General features: G+C 43.8%; 1 protein-coding gene across 5 annotated transcripts in view; it reads right to left on the bottom strand.

The window, feature by feature from the left end:
- Positions 1 to 21120, bottom strand: part of elp1 (elongator acetyltransferase complex subunit 1) — a 124360-nt gene that overhangs the window by 2792 nt on the left and 100448 nt on the right. For all 5 annotated transcript variants that reach the window (XM_085992552.1, XM_085992543.1, XM_085992562.1 and 2 more), the window contains 6 exons: positions 14365 to 14427; positions 13026 to 13086; positions 12585 to 12698; positions 12336 to 12447; positions 8806 to 8933; positions 6540 to 6694 (listed from right to left, as the gene is read on the bottom strand). In XM_085992552.1, coding sequence (XP_085848678.1) covers positions 6540 to 6694; positions 8806 to 8933; positions 12336 to 12447; positions 12585 to 12698; positions 13026 to 13086; positions 14365 to 14427 — 633 coding nt within the window. The remainder of the gene's footprint in view (positions 1 to 6539; positions 6695 to 8805; positions 8934 to 12335; positions 12448 to 12584; positions 12699 to 13025; positions 13087 to 14364; positions 14428 to 21120) is intronic.

The following is a 21120-nucleotide window of genomic DNA, read 5'->3' as shown; positions in this document are numbered from 1 at the left end:
ATGGATCCGGCTCAGGTAAATTGGAATCAAAGATTGGCAGGCAAAACAGTAATCGAACAATGGGCTGCCTTTAAAGAGGAGATGGTTCGGGTACAGTTGAGGTACATTCCTACAAGGGGGTAGAGCAACCAAAGTCAGAGTTCCCTGGATGACGAAAGAGATAGAGAGTAAGGTGAAGCAGAAAAAGGGGGCGTATGACAGATGTCAGGTTGAGAATACATCCGAGAACCAGGCTGAATATAGAAAGTTCAGAGGGACAGTGAAAAAGGAAATAAGAGGGGCAAAGAGAGAGTATGAGAATAGACTGGCAGCTAAGCATTTAGATGAGCACTTGAAACGCCATTGTATACAAGGCTATGGACCAAGTGCTGGAAAATGGGATTAGAATAGACAGGGCTTGATGGCTGGCGCAGGCACGATGAGCCGAAGGGCCACTTTCTGTGCTGTATAACTCTATGGCTCTCTCTATGACTAACATAAAAGGGAATCCAAAAGTCTTCTATAGGCATATAAATAGCAAATGGTTAGTAAGAGGAGGGGTGGGGCCGATTAGGGACCAAAATGGAGACCTACGCATGGAGGCAGAGTTCTTTGCATCTGGGTTAAGGACATCTCCTCTGGGCTGGAGAGAAACTTGGAGTGGGAGGGGGAAGATCCAGTTGTCGTGGTCCATGTTGGTACCAACGACATAGATAGGACAAGGAAAGAGGTTCTGCTGAGGGAGTATGAGCAGCTAGGGGCCAAATTAAAAAACATAACCACAAGGGTAATAATCTCTGGATTACTACCTGAGCCACGAGCAAATTTGGCTAGGGTAAATAAAATCAGAGAGTTAAATGCGTGGCTCAAAGACTGGTGTGGGAGAAATGGGTTTTGCTTCTTGGGACACTGGCACCAGTACTGGGACAGGAGAGAGCTGTTCCATTGGGACGGACTTCACTTGGCCTGTGCTGGGATTAGAATCCTGGCGAATCAAATAACTAGGGCTGTAGAGAGGGCTTTAAACTAATTAGTGGGGGGAGGTTTCAGGCGAGCGAAAAATAAAAATGTCAGCGGAGAAGGCAATAGAGCAAGGTAGCAGTGGGGGAATTAAAAACCAGAGCGTGTCAGGAAGGGACAGAATGTATAATGATAAAGGTAAAGTAGTAAAGGGGGTAAAAGCAGGAATAAATTGTCACAAAACATATTTAAAAGTTCTTTATCTGAATGCACGCAGCATTCATAACAAAATAGATGAGTTGACGGTACAAATAACTACACATGAGTATGATCTGGTGGCCATTACAGAAACATGGCTGCAAGGTGACCATGACTGGGAACTAAACATCCAGGGGTATTTGACTATCAGGAAGGACAGACAGGAAGGAAAAGGAGGTGGGGTGGCTATGTTAATAAAGGATGGAATCACTGCAATAGTGAGAAATGATATTGGGTCAAAGGATCAGGATAGTGAAACAGTTTGGGTGGAGATAAGGAATAATAAGGGGAAAAAGTCACGAGTGGGCGTAGTCTATAGGCCTCCTAACAGTTGCAACTCTGTTGGTCGGAGTATAAATCAGGAAATAGTTGGGGCTTGTAATAAGGGAACAGCTATAATCATGGGGGATTTTAACTTTCATACTGACTGGACAAATCAAATTGGGCAGGGCAGCCTTGAGGAAGAGTTCATAGAGTGCATTAGGGACGGGTTCCTTGAGTAGTATGTAACTGAACCAACCAGGGGGCAGGCAATCTTAGATCTGGTCCTGTGTAATGAGACAGGATTAATAAAAAATGTCCTAGTAAAGGATCCCCTTGGAATGAGTGACCATAACATGGTTGAATTCCAAATTCAGTTGGAGGGTGAGAGGGTTGGATCTCAAACCAGCGTACTAAGCTTAAATAAAGGAGACTATGAAGGTATGAGAGCAGAGTTGACTAAAGTGGACTGGGAAAATATATTAAAGTGTAAGACGGTACATGAGCAGTGGTGTACATTCAAGGAGATATTTTACAACTTTCAAGAAAAATATATTCCACTGAGGAAAAAGGGGCATAAAAGAAAAGACAGCCATCCGTGGCTAAGTAAAGTAATAAAGGATAGTATCCGACTGAAAACAAGGGCATATAAAGTAGCCAAATCTAGTGGGAGGATAGAAGATTGGGAAGCATTTAAAAGCCAGCAAAGAATAACTAAAAGATTAATTAAGAAAGGGAAGATAGATTATGAAAGTAAACTAGCAAAATATATAAAAACAGATAGCAAGAGTTTCTACAGTTATATAAAAAGAAAAAGGGTGGCTAAAGTGAATGTTGGTCCCTTAGAGGACGAGACAGGGAAATTAGTGGTGGGGAACATGGAGATGGTAAAAACGCTGAACAAATATTTTGTATCAGTCTTTACAGTAGAGGACACTAAAAGTATCCCAACACTGGACAAACAGGGGGCTATAGGGGGGAGGAGCTACACACGATTAAAATCACTAAGGAGGTGGTACTCGGTAAGATAATGGGACTAAAGGCGGATAAATCGCCTGGACATGATGGCTTACATCCTAGGGTCTTGAGGGAAGTGGCGGTAGGGATTGTGGATGCATTGGTGGTAATTTTCCAAAACTCCCTGGATTCAGGAAAGGGTCCCAGCAGATTGGAAAACTGCTAATGTAACGCCCTTATTTAAAAAGGGAGGCAGACAAAAGGCTGGAAACTATAGACCAGTTAGCCTAATATCTGTGGTTCGTAAAATGTTGGAGTCCATTATTAAGGAAGCAGTAACAGGACATTTGCATAAGCATAATTTAATCGGACAGAGTCAGCATGGTTTTACGAAGGGGAAGTCACGTTTGACAAATTTGCTCGAATTCTTTGAGGACGTAACAAACAGGGTGGATAAAGGGGAACCAGTGGATGTGGTGTATTTGGACTTCCAAAAGGCATTTGACAAGGTGCCACACAAAAGATTACTGCACAAGATAAAAAAATCACAGGATTGGGGGCAATATACTGGCATGGGTGGAAGATTGGCTATCTAACAGAAAACAGAGAGTTGGGATAAATGGTTCATTCTCGGGTTGGCAATCAGTGACTAGTGGTGTTCCGCAGGGGTCAGTGCTGGGACCCCAACTCTTTACAATCTATATTAACAATTTGGAGGAAGGGACCGAGTGCAACGTATCCAAGTTTGCCGATGATACAAAGATGGGAGGGAAAGCAGTGAATGAGGAGGACATAAAAAACCTGCAAAAGGACATAGACAGGCTAAGTGAGTGGGCAAAAATTTGGCAGATGGAATATAATGTTGGAAAGTGTGAGGTTATGCACTATGGCAGAAAAAAATCAAAGAGCAAGTTATTATCTAAATGGAGAGAAACTGCAAAGTGCTACAGTACAAAGGGATCTGGGGGTCCTGGTGCATGAAACACAGGTGGTTATTATGCAGGTACAGCAGGTGATCAGGAAGGCCAATGGAATCTTGGCTTTTATTGCAAGGGGGATGGAGTATAAAAGCAGAGAAGTCTTGCTTCAGTTATACAGGGTACTGGTGAGGCCACACCTGGAATACTGTGTACAGTTTTGGTTTCCATATTTAAGAAAAGATATACTTGCTCTCGAGGCAGTTCAGAGAAGGTTCACTCGGTTGATTCCGGAGATGAGGGGGTTGACTTATGAGGAAAGGTTGAGTAGGTTGGGCCTCTACTCATTGGAATTCAGAAGAATGAGAGGCGATCTTATCGAAACATATAAGATTGTGAGGGGGCTTGATCGGGTGGATGCGGTGAGGATGTTTCCACTGATGGGTGAGACTAGAACTAGGGGGCATAATCTTAGAATAAGGGGCTGCCCTTTCAAAACTGAGATGAGGAGAAACTTCTTCACTCAGAGGGTAGTAAATCTATGGAATTTGCTACCTCAGAGAGCTGTGAAAGCTGCGACATTAAATAAATTTAAAACGGAGATAGACAGTTTCCTAGCTGATAAGGGAATTAGGGGTTACGGGGAGCGGGCAAGGAAGTGGACGTGAGTCTAGGTTCAGATCAGCCATGATCCTATTGAATGGCGGAGCAGGCCCGAGGGGCCGTATGGCCTACTCCTGCTCCTACTTCTTATGTTCTTATGTCTTTACCAAGGAAGAAGATGCTGCCAAAGTTATAGTGAAAGAGGAGGTAGGTGAGATACTGGATGGGATACAAACTGATAAAGAGGAGGTACTGGAAAGGCTGGCTGTACTTAAAGTAGATAAGTCACCAGGACCGGATGGGATGCATCCTAGGATGCTGAGGGAAGTAAAGGTGGAAATTGAGGAGGCACTGGCCATAATCTTTCCATCCTCCTTAGATATGGAGGTGGTGTCAGAGGACTGGAGAATTGCAAGTGTTACACCCTTGTTCAAAAAAAAGGGTGCAAGGATAAACCCAACAACCACAGGCCAGTCAATTTAACCTCGGTAGTGGGGAAGCTTTAAGAAACGATAATCCGGGACAAAATTAACAGTCACTTGGACAAGTGTGGATTAATTAAGGAAAGCCAGCACGGATTTGTTAAAGACAAATCGTGTTTAACTAACTTGATTGATTCTTTGAAGAGGTAACAGAGAGGGTTGATGAGGGCAATGCGGTTGATGTGGTGTACATGGACTTCCAAAAGGCACTTGATAAAGTGCCATGTAATAGGCTTGCCAGCAAAGTTGAAGCCCATGGAATAAAAGGGACAGTGGCAGCATGGATTGGAAATTGGCAAAGTGACAGTGGTGAACGGTTGTTTTTCAGACTGGAGGAAGGTGTTCCCCAGGGGTCGGTATTAGGACCACTGCTTTTCTTGCTATATATTAATAAGTTGGACTTGAGTGTACAGGGTACAATTTCAAATTTGCAGATAATACAAAACTTGGAAGTATAGTGAACAGTGAGGAGGATAGTGATAAACTTCAAGAGGACATAGACAGGCTGGTGGAATGGGCAGACATGTGGCAGATGAAATTTAACGCAGAAAAGTGCGAAATGATACATTTTAGTAGGAAGAATGAGGAGAGGTAATATAAACTAAAGGGTACAATTCTAAAGGGGGTGCATGAACAGAGAGAGCTGGGGGTATAGGTGCACAAATCGTTGAAGGCGGCAGGGCAGGTTAAGAAAGCGGTTAAAAAAGTATACGGGATCCTGGGCTTCATAAATAGCGGCAGAGAGTACAAAAGCAAGGAAGTTATGATGAACCTTTATAAAACACTGGTCTGACCTCAACTGGAGTATCGTGTCCAATTCTGGGCACCGCACTTTAGGAAAGATGTGAAGGCCTTACAGAGGGTGCAGAAAAGATTTACAAGAATGGTTCCAGGGATGAGGGACTTCAGTTACGTGGATAGACTGGAGAAGCTGGGGTTGGTCTCTTTAGAGCAGAGAAAGTTGAGAGGAGATTTGATAGAGGTGTTCAAAATCATGAGGGGTCTAGACAGTAGATAGAGAGAAATTGTTCCCATTGGTGAAAGGGTTGAGGACCAGAGGACACAGATTTGTCATTGGCAGAAGAACCAAAGGCGACATGAGGAAAAACTTTTTTACGCAGTGAGTGGTTATGATCTGGATTGCACTGCCTGAGAGGGTGGTGGAGGCAGATTCAATTGTGGCTTTCAAAAGGGAATTGGATAAGTACCTGAAGGAAAGAAATTGCAGAGCAGGGGAGTAGAACTAGCTGAAGTGCTCCTGCAGAGAGCCGGCATGGGCTCGACAGGCCAAATGGCCTCCTTCTGTGCTGTAACCATTGTATGATTCTATGTGTTTAAGATGATTAAAGAATTTGATAGGGTAGATGGAGAGAAACTATTCCCTCTGGTGAACGAGTCCAGAACAAGGGGGTATAACCTTAAAATTAGAGCCAGGCCGTTCAGGGGTGATGTCAGGAAGCACTTGTTCACACATAAGGAGGTGGAAATACCTATCTTCTATGTTTCTATGTAAATTTGGAACTCTCTCCCTCCCAAAAACTGTTGAGGCTGGGTGTCAATTGAAAATGTCAAAACTGAGCTTGATAGATTTTTGTTAGGCAAGGGTACGAAGGGTTACAGAATCAAGGCAGGTGGATGGAGTTAAGATACAGATCAGCCATGATCTAACTGAATGGTGGAACAGGCTCGTGGGGATGAATGGCCTCCTCCTGTTCCTAAACTTGAAAAGAATGAATGGGATATAAATTCTGTACTTTAATTAGACCGGTATAAAAACTGTACCCCTCTGCCTGTGGGTTTTGACATTGGGATGGCACTGCAAGCTCAATTGTGCAAGTGAACTGAAAATGCAAAGGTATGCCGATAGACATCGTTAAATGTATTTATTTAAAAGACCATTTTCCCATCAGTACTATTGCAAAACACTGCAAACCAAGCACATGATCTCAGTGCTCTACAGGTTCTCTGGTGCCAACAGGATGCGTGACTTCTGGTAAATGAGATGGTATTTTAAGTAGAATGGTAAATAGCAGAGGTCATTTCAGGTCAAGACAAGATCAAACAAATGGAAGAAAAAAAATCAGCTTGTATTATTTACTAATAGCATTATTGCTTCACTTACTGGACAGACAGCTGCCTTCTTAAGATCAGCCTGCCAGATATCAGGGATTGATTTCTCCACTAGCTGTAGGGCGTCCTCCAGAACTTGTTGCAGCTCCGAAGCCAGGAAGTCAAATCCAAACAGGACCAAAACTTTCAGCAATCTGTGCACTTCACCTGGAGATGGAGAGGACCGTACACAGCGACTTCAAAAAATAGGTTCACAGATGTAAAATTCTTGAAAATACATTAACCAATCATACTGAAAAATCATACTGAAGCATGAAAATGGGGAACATAGGAGTACATCAGCTATGCAACAAAAATGTTAACATTACTAGAACTAGTATTAAATACAAATACACATTTAAAATAGGTACAGAACAAAACTCGGAGAACCATAGATAGATAATGAATGGCAGGCATCAACCGTGGTTCAATGGGTACGACTCTTGGCTCGGAGTCAGAAGATTGTGGCTTCCAGCCCCACTGCAGAGACTGGAGCACAAAATCTAGGCCGACACTCCCAGTGTATAGAAACATAGAAGATAGGAGCAGGAGTAGGCCATTCGGCCCCTCTAGCCTGCTCTGCCATTCAATGCGATCATGGCTGATCATCCAAGTTCAGTACCCGGTCCCTGCTTTCTCCCCATACCCCTAGATCCCTTTAGCCTTAAGAAATATATCCAACTCCTTCTTGAATATATTTAATGAATTGGCCTCCACTGCCTTCTGTGGTAGAGAATTCCACAGGTTCACCACTCTCTGGGTGAAGAAATTCCTCCTCATTTCTGTCCTAAAAGGCCTACCCCTTATCCTTAGACTGTGACCCCTGGTTCTGAATTCCCCGACCATCGGGAACATCCTTCCTGCATCTAGTCTGTCCAATCCTGCCAGAATTTTATAAGTTTCAATGAGATCCCCTCTCATTCTTCTAAACTCCAGCGAGTACAAGCCCAATCGACCCAATCTCTCCTCATATGTCATTCCTGCCATCCCAGGTATCAGTCTGGTGAATCTTCGCTGAACTCCTTCCATGGCAAGAACATCCTTCCTCAGATAAGGCAACCAAAACTGCACACAATACTCAAGGTGTGGTCTCACCAAGGCCCTGTACAACTGCAGCAAGACATCCTTGTTCTTGTACTCAAACCCTCTCGCTATGAAGGCCAACATACCATTTGCCTTCTTAACCGCCTGCTGCACCTGCATGCTTACCTTCAGCGACTGGTGCACAAGGACGCCCAGGTCTCGTTGCACTTCCCCTTCTCCCAATCTATGGGATTGCTACACTGTCAGAGGTGCCATCATTCAGATGAGACGTTAAACTGAGGCTCTGTCTGCTCTCAGGTGGACATAAAAAATCCCATGGCACCATTTGAAGAGGAGCAGGGGAGTTCTCCCTGGCGTCCTGGCCAATATTTATCCTTCAACTAACATCACTAACTATCTGGTCAATTATTACATTGCTGTTTGTGGGATCTTGCTGTGCACAAATTGGCTGCCGGGTTTCCCTACATTACAACAGTAACAACACTTCAAAAGTGTAAATTGCTTTGGGACGTCACGAGGTTTCCTTCTTTGTAAGTACCCACTAAACAAGGGAAAATTTGACAAGAGCATAATTAAAACTCAGCAAATGAGGCAAGGAGCAAATTATTTTATCCTTTTAAAGAAAAAAAAAGGGTCATTAAAAGCAAAGCTAATAGCCAAAGTTACACATCTGCACTCATCCCTTTAAAAGGATTCAGAACAGCTCAATCCAAATGCCTCTCAAACTTCCATCATGATCAAAGGCAAGAGAACGTGCTACCCAGAGTGATTCAATTTGAACACTTCACTGTCAATCTCTAATTAAGAATATAGTTTCAGGGAAAAACAAGTACAATCTCTGAACGGGAGTGGTCTGCAGTATACAAATATAATGCATCGCCGCTGACCGGATTTTAGCAGCATATGAGCTGCTAAGGAATCCATTTTACGGAGATTGAACAAATAACTACTGATAACAGTGAATTCCTGCTGTTCTAATATATTAGAAGTGTTTCAAGCTCACAAATTAGAAGTGTTTCAAGCTCACAAAAAATTATTGCCCCCTCCCCCGCCCCATATTCTGGAGTGTAAACTGTTTCTTTTTTTCACCATTTATTGTTTTGATGACAAGGATTAGTCTCAAGAGTATCAAAGAGCAGGGAGATAAAATCCCATTACCACACACTAGTCTCTAAGAGAAATCTGTAGCCTTATTTTCACATGAAAAAAATTGATCAAAGTGGGACTAGGAATACCAGTCAAGTTGTCCACGGTGCATATAATTTCTCCCAATGCTTCCAATAATGCAATGTCTTCCAATGGACTTCCCTCCTTCAAGCTGTGCCTTTTCCGCTCTGCCTTGCGACGGTTCTTTGAACTTCGCCTGCAAAATTCACACACACAAATTGGTCGCATGGTTGCTCATAGACTCTCACTGTTACTGCCGTGTTAATACGGGCTTACAGACACATAGAATAGTACAGCACAGGAGGCCCCCATTCGGTCCATCGAGTCTGCGCCGGCTCTTTCGAAGAGCAATCCAGTTAGTCCCACTCCCCCGCTCTTTCTCCATTTCCCTGCAATTTTTCCTCCTTCAAGTATTTATCCAATTCCCTTTTGAAGGCCACTATTGAATCTGTATCCACCACCCTATCAGGCAGTGCATTCCAAATCCTAACCACTCGTTGTGTAAAAACGTTTGTCGCCTCTGGTTCTTTTGCCAATCACCTTAAATCTGTGCCCTCTCATTATCGACCCTTCAGCCATTGGAAACAGTTTCTCTTTATTTACTCTATCTAAAGCCTTCATGATTTTAAACACCTCTATCAAATCACCTCTTTGCCTTCTCTGGTCCAAGGAGAACAACCCCAGCTTCTCCAGTCTATCCACGTAACTGTAATCCCTCATCCCTGGAACCATTCTAGTAAATTTCTGCTGTATTCTCTCCAAAGTCTTCACGTCCTTCCTAAAGTGTGGTGCCCAGAATTGGACACAATACTCCAGCTAGAGCCGAACGAATGTTTTACATAGAAACATTGAAGATAGGAGCAGGAGTAGGCCATTCGGCCCCTCGAGCCTGCTCCACCATTCAATGCGATCACGGCTGATCATCCAAATTCAGTGCCCGGTCCCTGCTTTCTCCCCATACCCCTTGATCCCTTTAGCCTTAAGAAATATATCCAACTCCTTCTTGAATATATTTAATAATTGGCCTCAACTGCCTTCTGTGGTAGAGAATTCCACAGGTTCACCACTCTCTGGGTGAAGAAATTCCTCCTCATTTCTGTCCTAAATGGCCTACCCCTTATCCTTAGACTGTGACCCCTGGTTCTGGACTCCCCGACCATCAGGAACATCCTTCCTGCATCTAGTCTGTCCAGTCCTGTCATAATTTTATAAGTTTCAATGAGATCGCCTCTCATTCTTCTAAACTCCAGCGTGTACAAGCCCAATCGACCCAATCTCTCCTCATACTTCATTCCTGCCATCCCAGGTATCAGCCTGGTGAATCTTCGCTGAACTCCTTCCATGGCAAGAACATCCTTCTTCAGGTAAGGCGACCAAAACTGCACACAATACTCAAGGTGTGGTCTCACCAAGGCCCTGTATAACTGCAGCAAGACATCCTTGTTCCTGTACTCAAACCCTCTCGTTACGAAGGCTAACATGCCATTTGCCGCCTTAACCGCCTGCTGCACCTGCATGCTTACCTTCAGCGACTGGTGCACAAGGACGCCCAGGTCTCGTTGCACTTCCCCTTCTCCCAATCTATTGCCATTCAGATAATAATCTGCTTTCCTGTTTTTGCTACCAAAGTGGATAACCTCACATTTATCCACGTTATATTGCATCTGCCATGCTTCTGCCCAATCACCCAACCTGTCCAAATCATACTGTAGTTTCTCTGCATCCTCCTCACAGCACACACGCCCACCCAGCTTTGTGTCATCTGCAAATTTGGAGATATTACATCTAGTTCCCTTGTCTAGATCATTAATATATATTGTGAATAGCTGGGGCCCAAGGACCGATCCCTACGGTACCCCACTAGTCACTGCCTGCCACTCGGAAAAAGACCCGTTTATTCCAACTCTTTGCTTTCTGTCTGCCAACCAGTTCTCTATCCAAGTCAATACCTTGCCCCCAATCCCATGTGCCTTAACTTTACAGCCTATCTCTTATGCGGGACCTTATCGAAAGCCTTCTGAAAGTCCAAATACACCACATCCACTGGTTCTCCCCTATCTATTCTACCAGTTACATCCTCAAAAAATTCCAGTAGATTAGTCAAGCACGATTTACCTTTTGTAAATCCATGTTGACTTTGTCCGATCCTGTCACTGTTTTCCAAGTGCTCTGCTATTACATCTTTTATAATGGACTCTAGCATTTTCCCCACTACCGATGTCAGGCTTACCGGTCTGTAATTCCCCGTTTTCTCTCTACCACCTTTTCTGAATAGTGGGGTAACATTAGCTACCCTCCAATCCATGGGTACTGTTCCAGATTCCATCGAATGCTGGAAGATTACATAGGTTTAGCATGATTTCCTGGTTTTAGAACTAAAAACACCTTTGCGACAATGACAAACATTCTCGTCAGCCATGGCTCAGTTGGTAGAACGTAAAACTTGTATTAACTTCACCTGGTCCTAGATAAAAATCTGGTCTCATTTGTATTTCAAATAAATGCAAAAAGCACTGTTCATCCAGTACCACTATTTCACAGTTCAAGAGGGCCCTGAACTGACCTGAAGTAATAACTTCCAATGCACATCATCTTAGTTATCACAATGACTCCAAATGCAAGCAAAGACTTGAAATAGCAACCTTCCATGGGAGAGGGAAATGACTGAGTGAATGAAAGACAATCTATTATAATGCAGGAAACATATTCCCTAGTTTATTTTTTTTAAAATTCATGTACTCTGTATTAAAGCCACTCGCCAGTCCTTCCTTTCATTTTTGGAGTAATTCTTTCTCCAAAATGTCAACTGTGGCTCAGTGGGCAGCACTCTCGCCTCCGAGTCAGAAGGTCATGGGTTAAAGGCCCACTCCAGAGGCTGGGGCACAAAATCTAGGCCAACACTCCCAGTGCAGCACTGAGGGAGTACTGCACTGTCGGAGGTGCCGTCTTTCGGATGAGACGTTAAATTGCTCTCTCAGGTGGACGCAAAAAAATCCCATGACACTATTTGAAGAGGAGCAGGGGAGTTCTCCCTGGTGTCAAGGCCAATATTTATCCCTCAACCAACATCACTAAAAACAGATTATCTGGTCATTATCACATTGTTTTTTGGGGGAGCTTGCTGTGTACAAATTGGTTGAGGTGTTTCCTACATTACAACATTTGAGTACACTTCAAAAAACACTTCATTGGCTGCACCCTGAAGTCGTGAAAGGCCTATATAAATGCAAGTCTTTCTTTTTTAACCACTATCTTGCAGAAATCCAGTCTCTCATCTCTCATCTACTGTGTTACTCTATAGTCATATACCATGAAATCTGTCACATCACTAATCCGCTTTAAATTCCGACATGCGGATCTGTGTTGCTTTACGGTGTGTCCGGGTCAGATAGTGAAGAAATGGAAATCTTGTCGGGAGCAACGTTCCTTTTAAGCTACACGGCCATTCAGCACGCTAGACCTCCTGCGCAGCCAGCTCGCCGGCTTTTCAATACGGCATGCGCGGTGTTTTGCGTGCGCCATGCAGCCCCTTACAGGGGCCGCGCACCCAAAAGAAATTAACGGGAACATTGGTCGGGAGTATTAATTTCAAACTTACGCCGAGACCCTGGAGTTACTGTGTGAGTATTTGGAGCTCATTCCACTGGCTGACCGCAAACTGCTAACTTCTGAATAGAGATCCGAGTCTGGCCCGTCAGCCACCTCCTCATCTAAAAAAAATTAAGAAGCAGAAGTCACAATTTCTAGCTCTTCTATATATATATATATATATATATATAAAAAAAAAAAATTACTGGATCGTGTTTGAAAGTCAAGTACTTAAGTGAGGTATTTTTGCCATAATTACCTAAAAATCCTTCCTGTGCTTTCTCTTTAATTTCCCGAACAACTGCCAGCCGGGATTTATGACGTATAAATAAGCTTTTCTGAGAATCTAGGAATGCCATGTGGTTACTATGAGCTGGAGGGAAAAAAAGTTAGACTGAACAAAGCTAAATATTTGTCCTCTAATTTTCCCTTTTCCACTAGATGCAGTTTTACAATATAACCTTGATTTAGCAATTACATATAAAACATTGGTGTACAAACTTTAGGATCATCTCCCGACAGAAGTGGTACCACAACCGCTTCAAATTCCGCAAAGCAATCGACTACCATTGAGAAATAATATTCAGGAAAGATTCCATTAATCTGATACAGAAATCACCCATTAATGCACTTCATTTGGGATTGTACTGCAAGTTCACCAGCAGAGCATTTCGCAAAAGAAAGAGAACAAATCACCTACCTTCCAATATGGAAGGTTTCAGGTTAGTTTCCAAAATATCAGTCCTGCTGTACTTGTAAATCTAGGAAAATTAGACAAATTTGTTTCATCAATTTTTTTTTTACTCCGGACAATATTTATCCCTCAACCAATATCACTGGAACAGATGATCTGGTCATCATCACATTGCTGTTTGTGGGACCTTGCTGTTTCCTACATTACAACAGCGACTACACTTCAAAAGTACTTCATTGGCTGTAAAGCACTTTGGAACGTCCTGAGGTCGTGAAAGACGCTATAAAAATGCAAGTTCCTTTTCTCTTATATACAATACAGCTAATGCAAGCATTGACTACCGTATAAATCTGTGATATGCGATGATCTCCTGGCAGTGACCACTAAGAATTTTTTTTTTTTTTAATTCATGTAACTGCCTGTTTCACTTTCCAATTATTTCCGTGCCCTTCTGTGTCTATTAGTTTGCCACTCTTCCTTTCTGACTTACACGTTTTCATCTCTGCACCTCGGTTTATTTCCTACTCTTGTTTCACTTGCTACACTTTTTCCATTTGTTGGTTTCTAATTCTACCTGATTCCTTCAGTAAGTTGCTGAATTTGTATCTTTTACATTTTTTTGTTAAAGGCATGATAAACCTGATCAGAGGTGAGGATCTGAGCCAGGCAGGCAGAGATTGATTAGGACATTCGGTTACATGCTTGAGTGTGAGAAACTGGGGTTGGGCTGGGCTAAGGTGAAAGGTAGTGGGGTGGGGGGATGGATTGAGGCATGGGCTGGAAGGGAATTTTAAATAAAAACAGAAAATGCCAGAAATATTCAATAGGTCAGACAGCATCTGTGGAGAGAAAAACAGAGTTAACGTTTCAGGTCGTTGACCTTTTGTCAGAACTGGAAAAAGTTAGAGATGTAGCAGATTTTAAGCAAGTACAGATGCAGGGAAAGGGGGAGGGGAGAAAAGAACAAAAGGGAAGGTCTGTGATTGGGTGGAGGGCAGGGGAGATTAAATGACAAAAGGGATGATGGTGCAAGGCAAACGGGGGTGGTAATGGGACAAGTAAAGAAACAAAAGATGGGTCTAGAGGAGGCGTAAATGGTATGGATATGTTTCTTTTTAAAATAAATAAATCCCTGCTCCAATTTTGTCTCCCTTCCCCCCCAAATCATGCTGGGATATGTTGTATAAACTCATTTAACAATTTGTAAATATGCAAATCTTACTTTTTGCCTTGATACAGTAAAACTGAAAAATGAACCAAGGAAATGATAATTCAAAATTACAAATTTGTGAACTCCACTTTATGAACAAACCACCTTAAATGATGTGTTATTTAAAAACATTACCAGTCTTAGTGATTCTTCCCAGGCAGCACCTTCCAAAAGTGACGTAATGGCTTCCTCGTAGTCCTGTTGCAAAAGATACAAGTTCTCTGACATATTAATAAGGACAAAGTTCTTAAAAGAATCCATCGCAATAACCACACACTGCAGTGGACACTTACTGTCCTTTATTGTCCTAAGCGCTGGAATTCCCTCCTTAAACTTCTCTCCACCGCCTCTCCACTTCTCTTTCCTCCTTTAAGATGCTCCTTAAAACCTACCCCTTTGACCAAGCTTTTGGTCATCTGCCCTAACATCTCCTTACATGGCTCGGTGTCAAATTTTGTTTAGTAACGCCCCTATGGAGCGCCTTGGGACATTTTATTATGTTAAAGGAGCTATATAAATATAAGTTGTTGTTGTTTCGGCAAGAATGGTAAACAGTTAGCTGAACTCTGGAATAGGATATCGCCCAAATGTGTGTTACTTTCGATTGAAAATTACATATTTATTCAGGATTAGAGTTAAAGTATACTTTTCTAAAACAGTCACATGAACTGAAAAAGGTAAGGTTACCTTCACTGTACGGCCCTCCTCATTCTCAGAGAAGGCAGTCTCCCCACATCACTGGAGTTGAGCCAGGTCTGGATCATGTCCCAGGAAAACTAACTGAGGGGTTTCCTCAGGATCCAGACCCGGCCCAACCAAAGTATGAAAATCAGCATAACATTACTGAATGAACTCCCTGCAAGGCTCGAGGAGAGAGCCAGGTGGAAGTGTATGGAATCTTACAGCACAGAAGGAGGCCATTCAGCCCATCGTGCCTGTGCCAGCTCTTTGAAAGAGCTCTCCAATTAGTCCCAGTCCTCCCTGCTCTTTTCCCATAGCCCTGCAAATTTCCCCCCTTCAAGTATTTATCCAATTCACTGTTGAAAGTTACTCTTGAATCTGCTTCCGCCACCCTTTCAGGCAGTGCATCCCAGATCACAACAACTCGTCGTGTAAATTTTTTTCCCTCATCTCCCCACTGGTTCTTTTACCAATCACCTTAAATCTGTGTCCTCTGGTTATCAACCCTGTTGCTGCTGGAAACAGTTTCTCCTTATTTACTTTACCAAAACCCTTCGTGATTTTGAACACCTCTATCAAATTTCCCCATAACTTTCTCTGCTCTAAGGAGACCAACCCTGGTTTCTCCAGTCTGTCCACGTAACTGAAGTCTTTCATCCCCTTTGCACCCTCTCTAAGGCCTTGAGATCCTTCCTAAAGTATGGAGCCCAGAATTGGCCACAATACTCCAGATGGGGCCTAACCAGTGTTTTCCAACAGTTTAGAACAACTTCCTTAATTGTGGAGGATACTCAATATTGCAACTTAAAATTGAAGTGTCATAAAGCTCTGTTTATTTTGGACGTTGTTCAAATGTGCTGGTCTAACCAAGGAGCATCTCCCCTACCTCCTCTTCCTGTTGTCTCTGCATCACCTACCAGAGAGGAGACCTACTTCCAGAGCATTGCAAATATTGGTCTGTAACAGATCACAATAAGAAATGCCCAGAGCAGCTCAGGTAGTCACCCTCCAGATTGTCCTTCCCTTCAGCGACACACATCTGTTCACAGCAGCATGGTCGAGATGCATAATTCATAAGAACATAAGAATTAGGAGGAGTAGGCCACATGGCCCCTTGAGCCTGTTCCGCCATTCAATAAGATCATGGCTGATCTTCAACCTTGCATTAGAAATAAAAGGGGGGCTTTTGGCAGTTACAAAAGACTAAAGACGGAAGAAGCCCTAGAGGAGTATAAAAAATGCAGGGGCATACTTAAAAAAGAAATTAGGAGGGCGAAGAGGGGCCATGAAATAACACTGGCGAGCAAAATAAAGGAAAATCCTAAGATGTTTTATAAGTATATTAAGGGCAAGAGGATAACCAGGGAAAGGGTAGGGCCCATTAGGGACCAAAGTGGCAATCTGTGTGTAGAGCCAGATGATGTAGGCGGGGTTTTAAATGAATTTTTTGCATCTGTGTTCACTATGGAGAAAGACGATGCAGACATAGAAATCGGGCAAGGGGGCTGTGACATACTTGAACATATTAGCATCGAGAGGGAGGAGGTGCTAGCGGTTTTAGCAGGCCAAAAAGTGGATAAATCCCCAGGCCCAGACGAGATGTATCCCAGGCTGCTGTGGGAGGCAAAGGAGGAGATTGCAGGGGCTCTGACACAAATTTTCAGAACCTCTCTGGCCACAGGGGATGTACCAGAGGACTGGAGAACAGCTAACGTAGTACCATTATTCAAGAAGGGTAGCAGGGATAAACCAGGGAATTACAGGCCAGTGAGCCTAACATCTGTGGTAGGGAAATTATTGGAAAAAATTCTGAGGGACAAAATTAGTCTCCACTTGGAGAGACAAGGATTAATCGGGGATAGTCAGCATGGCTTTGTCAAGGGTAAATCATGTCTGACAAATCTGATTGAATTTTTCGAGGGGGTGACTAGGGGGGTGGATGAGGGAAATGCTGTGGATGTGGTTTACATGGACTTCAGTAAAGCTTTTGACAAAGTCCCGCATAGGAGACTGGTCAAGAAGGTAAGAGCCCATGGGATCCAGGGTGCCTTGGCGCGTTGGATCATAAACTGGCTGAGTGGCAGGAGGCAGAGGGTGATGGTCGAAGGTTGCTTTTGTGACTGGAAGCCTGTGTCCAGTGGGGTACCTCAGGGATCGGTGCTGGGTCCCTTGTTGTTTGTGATCTACATAAATGATTTGGATGAGAATGTAAAAGGTATGATCAGTAAGTTCGCAGATGACACGAAAATTGGTGGGGTGGTAAATTGCGAGGAGGAAAGCCTCAGGCTACAGGACGATATAAACGGGTTGGTCAGATGGGCGGAAAAGTGGCAAATGGAATTTAACCCTGAAAAGTGCGAGGTGATGCATTTTGGACGGACAAATAAGGCAAGGGAATACACAATGAGTGGTAGGACCCTAGGAAGTACAGAGGGTCAGAGGGACCTTGGTGTACATGTACATAGATCCCTGAAGGCAGCGGAACAGGTAGATAAGGTGGTTAAAAAGGCATATGGGATACTTGCCTTCATTAGCCGAGGCATAGAATATAAGAGCAGGGAGGTTATGATGGAGCTGTACAAAACGCTGGTGAGGCCACAGCTGGAGTACTGTGTGCAGTTCTGGTCGCCTCACTATAGGAAGGATGTGATTGCTTTGGAGAGGGTGCAGAGAAGATTCACCAGGATGTTACCTGGGATGGAGCGCCTCAGTTATGAAGAGAGGCTGGACAGACTGGGGTTGTTTTCCTTGGAGCAAAGAAGGCTGAGGGGGGACCTGATTGAGGTGTACAAAATGATGAGGGGCATAGATAGGGTAGACAAAGAGGAACTTTTCCCCTTAGTAGGGGGGTCAATAACAAGGGGGCATAGATTCAGGGTAAGGGGCAGGAGATTTAGAGGGGATTTGAGGAGGAACTTTTTCACCCAGAGGGTGGTTGGAATGTGGAACTCACTGCCTGAAAGGGTGGTAGAGGCAGGAACCCTCACAACATTCAAGAAGCATTTGGATGAGCACTTGAAATGCCATTGCATACAAGGCTATGGACCAAATGCTGGAAAATGGGATTAGACTGGACAGGGATGGATGGGCGGCGCAGACACGATGGGCCGAAGGGCCTCTTTCTGTGCTGTAAAACTCTATGACTATGACTCAACTCCACTTTCCCGCCCAATCCTTATATCTGTTAATGCCCTTGGAGCCCAAATATCTATCGATCTCAGCCCTGAATATATTCAACGACTGATCACCACAGCTCTCTGCAGTAGAGAATTCCAATGATTTACAACTCTTTGAGTGAGGAAATTTCTCATCTCAGTCCTAAAGGCAGGCCCCTTATCCTGAGACTACTAGTTCTAGACTCTCCACCAAGGGAAACAGCCTCTCGGCATCTACCGTTCAGCACGCGAAGAGTCTCAGGTGCAAACCCAAGTCCCACCACTCTGCACTATTTAAAAAAAAATTGTTTATGGGATGTGGGTGTCGCTGGCAAGGCCAGCATTTATTGGCCATCCCTAATTGCCCTCGAGAAGGTGGTGGTGAGCCGCCTTCTTGAACCGCTGCAGTCCGTGTGGTGGAGGTACTCCCACAGAGCTGTTAGGTAGGGAGTTCCAGGATTTTGACCCAACGACGATGAAGGATTGGCGATATACTTCTAAGTCAGGATGGTGTGTGACCTGGAGGGGAACTTGGAGGTGGTGGTGTTCCCATGCGCCTGCTGCCTTTGTCCTTCTACGTGGAAGAGGTCGTGGGTTTGGGAGGTGCTGCTAAAGAAGCCTTGGCAAGTTGCTGCAGTGCATCTTGTAGATGGTACACACTGCAGCCATGGTATGCCGGTGGTGGAGGGAGTGAATGTTTAAGGTGGTGGATGGGGTACCAATCAAGTGGGCTGCTTTGTCCTGTATGGTGTTGAGCTTCTTGTGTTGTTGGAGCTGCACTCATCCAGGCAAGTGGAGAGTATTCCATCACACTCCTTACATGTGCCTTGTAGATGGTAGAAATGCTTTGGGGAATCAGAAGGTGAGACACTCGCCGCAGAATACCTAGCCTCTGATCTGCTCTTGTTGCCACAGTATTTATGTGGCTGGTCCAGTTAAGTTTCTGGTCAATGGTGACCCCCAGGATGTTGATGGTGGGGTATTTGGTGATGATAATGCCACTGAATGTCAAGGGGAGGTGGTTAGATGCTCGCTTGTTGGAGATAGTCATTACCTGGCACATCTGTGGCGCAAATGTTACCTGTCACTTATCAGCACAAGCCTGAACGGTGTCCAGGTCTTGTTGCATGCAGGCATGGACTGCTTCATTATCTGAGGAGTTGTGAATGGCACTGAACACTGTGCAGTCATCAGCGAACATCCCCATTTCTGAACTTATGTTGGAGGGAAGGTCATTGATGAAGCAGCTGAAGATGATTGGGCCAAGAACACTGCCCTGAGGAACTCCTGCAGCGATGTCCTGGGGCTGTGATGATTGACCTTCAATCACCACAGCCATCTTCCTTTGTGCTAGGTATGACTCCAGCCAGTGGAGAGTTTTCCCCCCGATTCCCATTGACTTCAGTTTTACTGGGGCTCCTTCATGCCACACTCGGTCAAATGCTGCCTTGATGTCAAGGGCAGTCACTCTCACCTCACCTCTGGAATTCAGCTCCTTTGTTTGGACCAAGGCTGTAATGAGGTCATGAGCAGAGTGGTCTTGGTGGAACCCAAACTGGGCATCAGTGAGCAGGTTATTGGTGAGTAAGTGCTGCTTGATAGCACTGTCGATGACACCTTCCATCACTTTGCTGATGATTGAGAGTAAACTGATGGGACGGTAATTGGCCTGATTAGATTCGTCCTGCTTTTTGTGGACAGGACATACCTGGGCAGTTTTCCACATTGTCGGATAGATGTCAGTGTTGTAGCTGTACTGGAGCAGCTTGGTTAGAGGCGCGGCTATAGCCTGCACTGCATCACCATTTTTTCCCAAAAATCAACGAGCAGCGAGGATAGCTTAAAATTCAATCAACATTTTTAAAGCACATTCACTGGTGATCTATATTTGGATCTCTCTTTGTCTCCCTTCCCAATACTGTATAAACATGAACAGTAACCCGCAAACTCAGTCAGCGGTGTGTCTGTATCCTACACCATCCTTCAATCCGACGTTCAAAATACAAAGCTACCCCCACCCCATTGCCACTGCGCATTGAGTTTAGGAACATTTAAGTGACTGAGCCTCATCCCTGCGCACTTTCAAAAGAACATGTCCTAGTTTTATAAATGCCAAGTCTGCTCATTTGACGCATATTGCGTTATACAGGCTACATTTCTGAAGCACTGTATTTTGGCCTGGAGTTTCTACTCTGTTGCGCTGGGTTTTTTTTCCAGCGCAATTCACACAAAATTGGCAAAACCAGTGCAAAAGATCGCAGAATTTCAAGCAAATGACATCCAGTGCAAACTGAGTTTCCGCGATCTTTTGCGCTAGCTTACAAAACATTGCACTAGAAACTGGCCACGCCCCCCGGATCCAATTAATCACCATGTTGAGTTTCCACTAATTGCGCCCGTTTGCGGGCCTTCGAGGAGGCTCTAAAAATTAAGCTGGTTCTTTTGGGCAAAAGGACACTGATGGGCACGTTTTAAAAACTTTTGAACATCATTTTTTAAAATTTACTAAGAAACTGACAACTGTACCCCAATGTAACTAGTACATGGTTCTGTATAGTTTTTAAAAAAAAGTCATTTTCAGTTACTTAAAATCGGCTTCCTCACAGGTGGTGGATTGACACCGATGAAAAATGTTGATTTGTTTGTGATAAGCCCATTTCCAACTGCATTAATCAAACTGCACCAGGTTACCACTCTTAAATACATCAAGGAATATCTTTCAAAGCAAAATTTTTTTTGAAAAAAAGAATTACGTTCTAAAACACTGCCTGATTGCACTGGTTCATGGAAAATTTTACAATCGGTGATATATAAATAAATTTGAGCGGAAACTTGGGAAAAAACATACTTCTCAATTTTGGGTGCAATTTGCGCCCAGATCGCCGAATGCGCCCAAGGAAGAAACTCTACCCCTAAACTGTATGCAACACAGTTTACATAGACATTGGGGGAAAATGTAATGAAGAGTTGGCATATGGCTCAAATAATAACTAGTTTTGTAAAAGTCTGTAAAAATTGACTGCAATTTTTGACTAATTTAAGGCATGAGGCATAC

This window comes from Somniosus microcephalus, chromosome 1, assembly GCF_052327205.1.
Source record: "Somniosus microcephalus isolate GS21.2 chromosome 1, FLI_Smic_1.0, whole genome shotgun sequence".
Classification (NCBI taxonomy): domain Eukaryota; kingdom Metazoa; phylum Chordata; class Chondrichthyes; order Squaliformes; family Somniosidae; genus Somniosus; species Somniosus microcephalus.
Note: the sequence above shows the minus strand (reverse complement) of the source record. Positions and strands in the feature narration are given on the sequence as shown.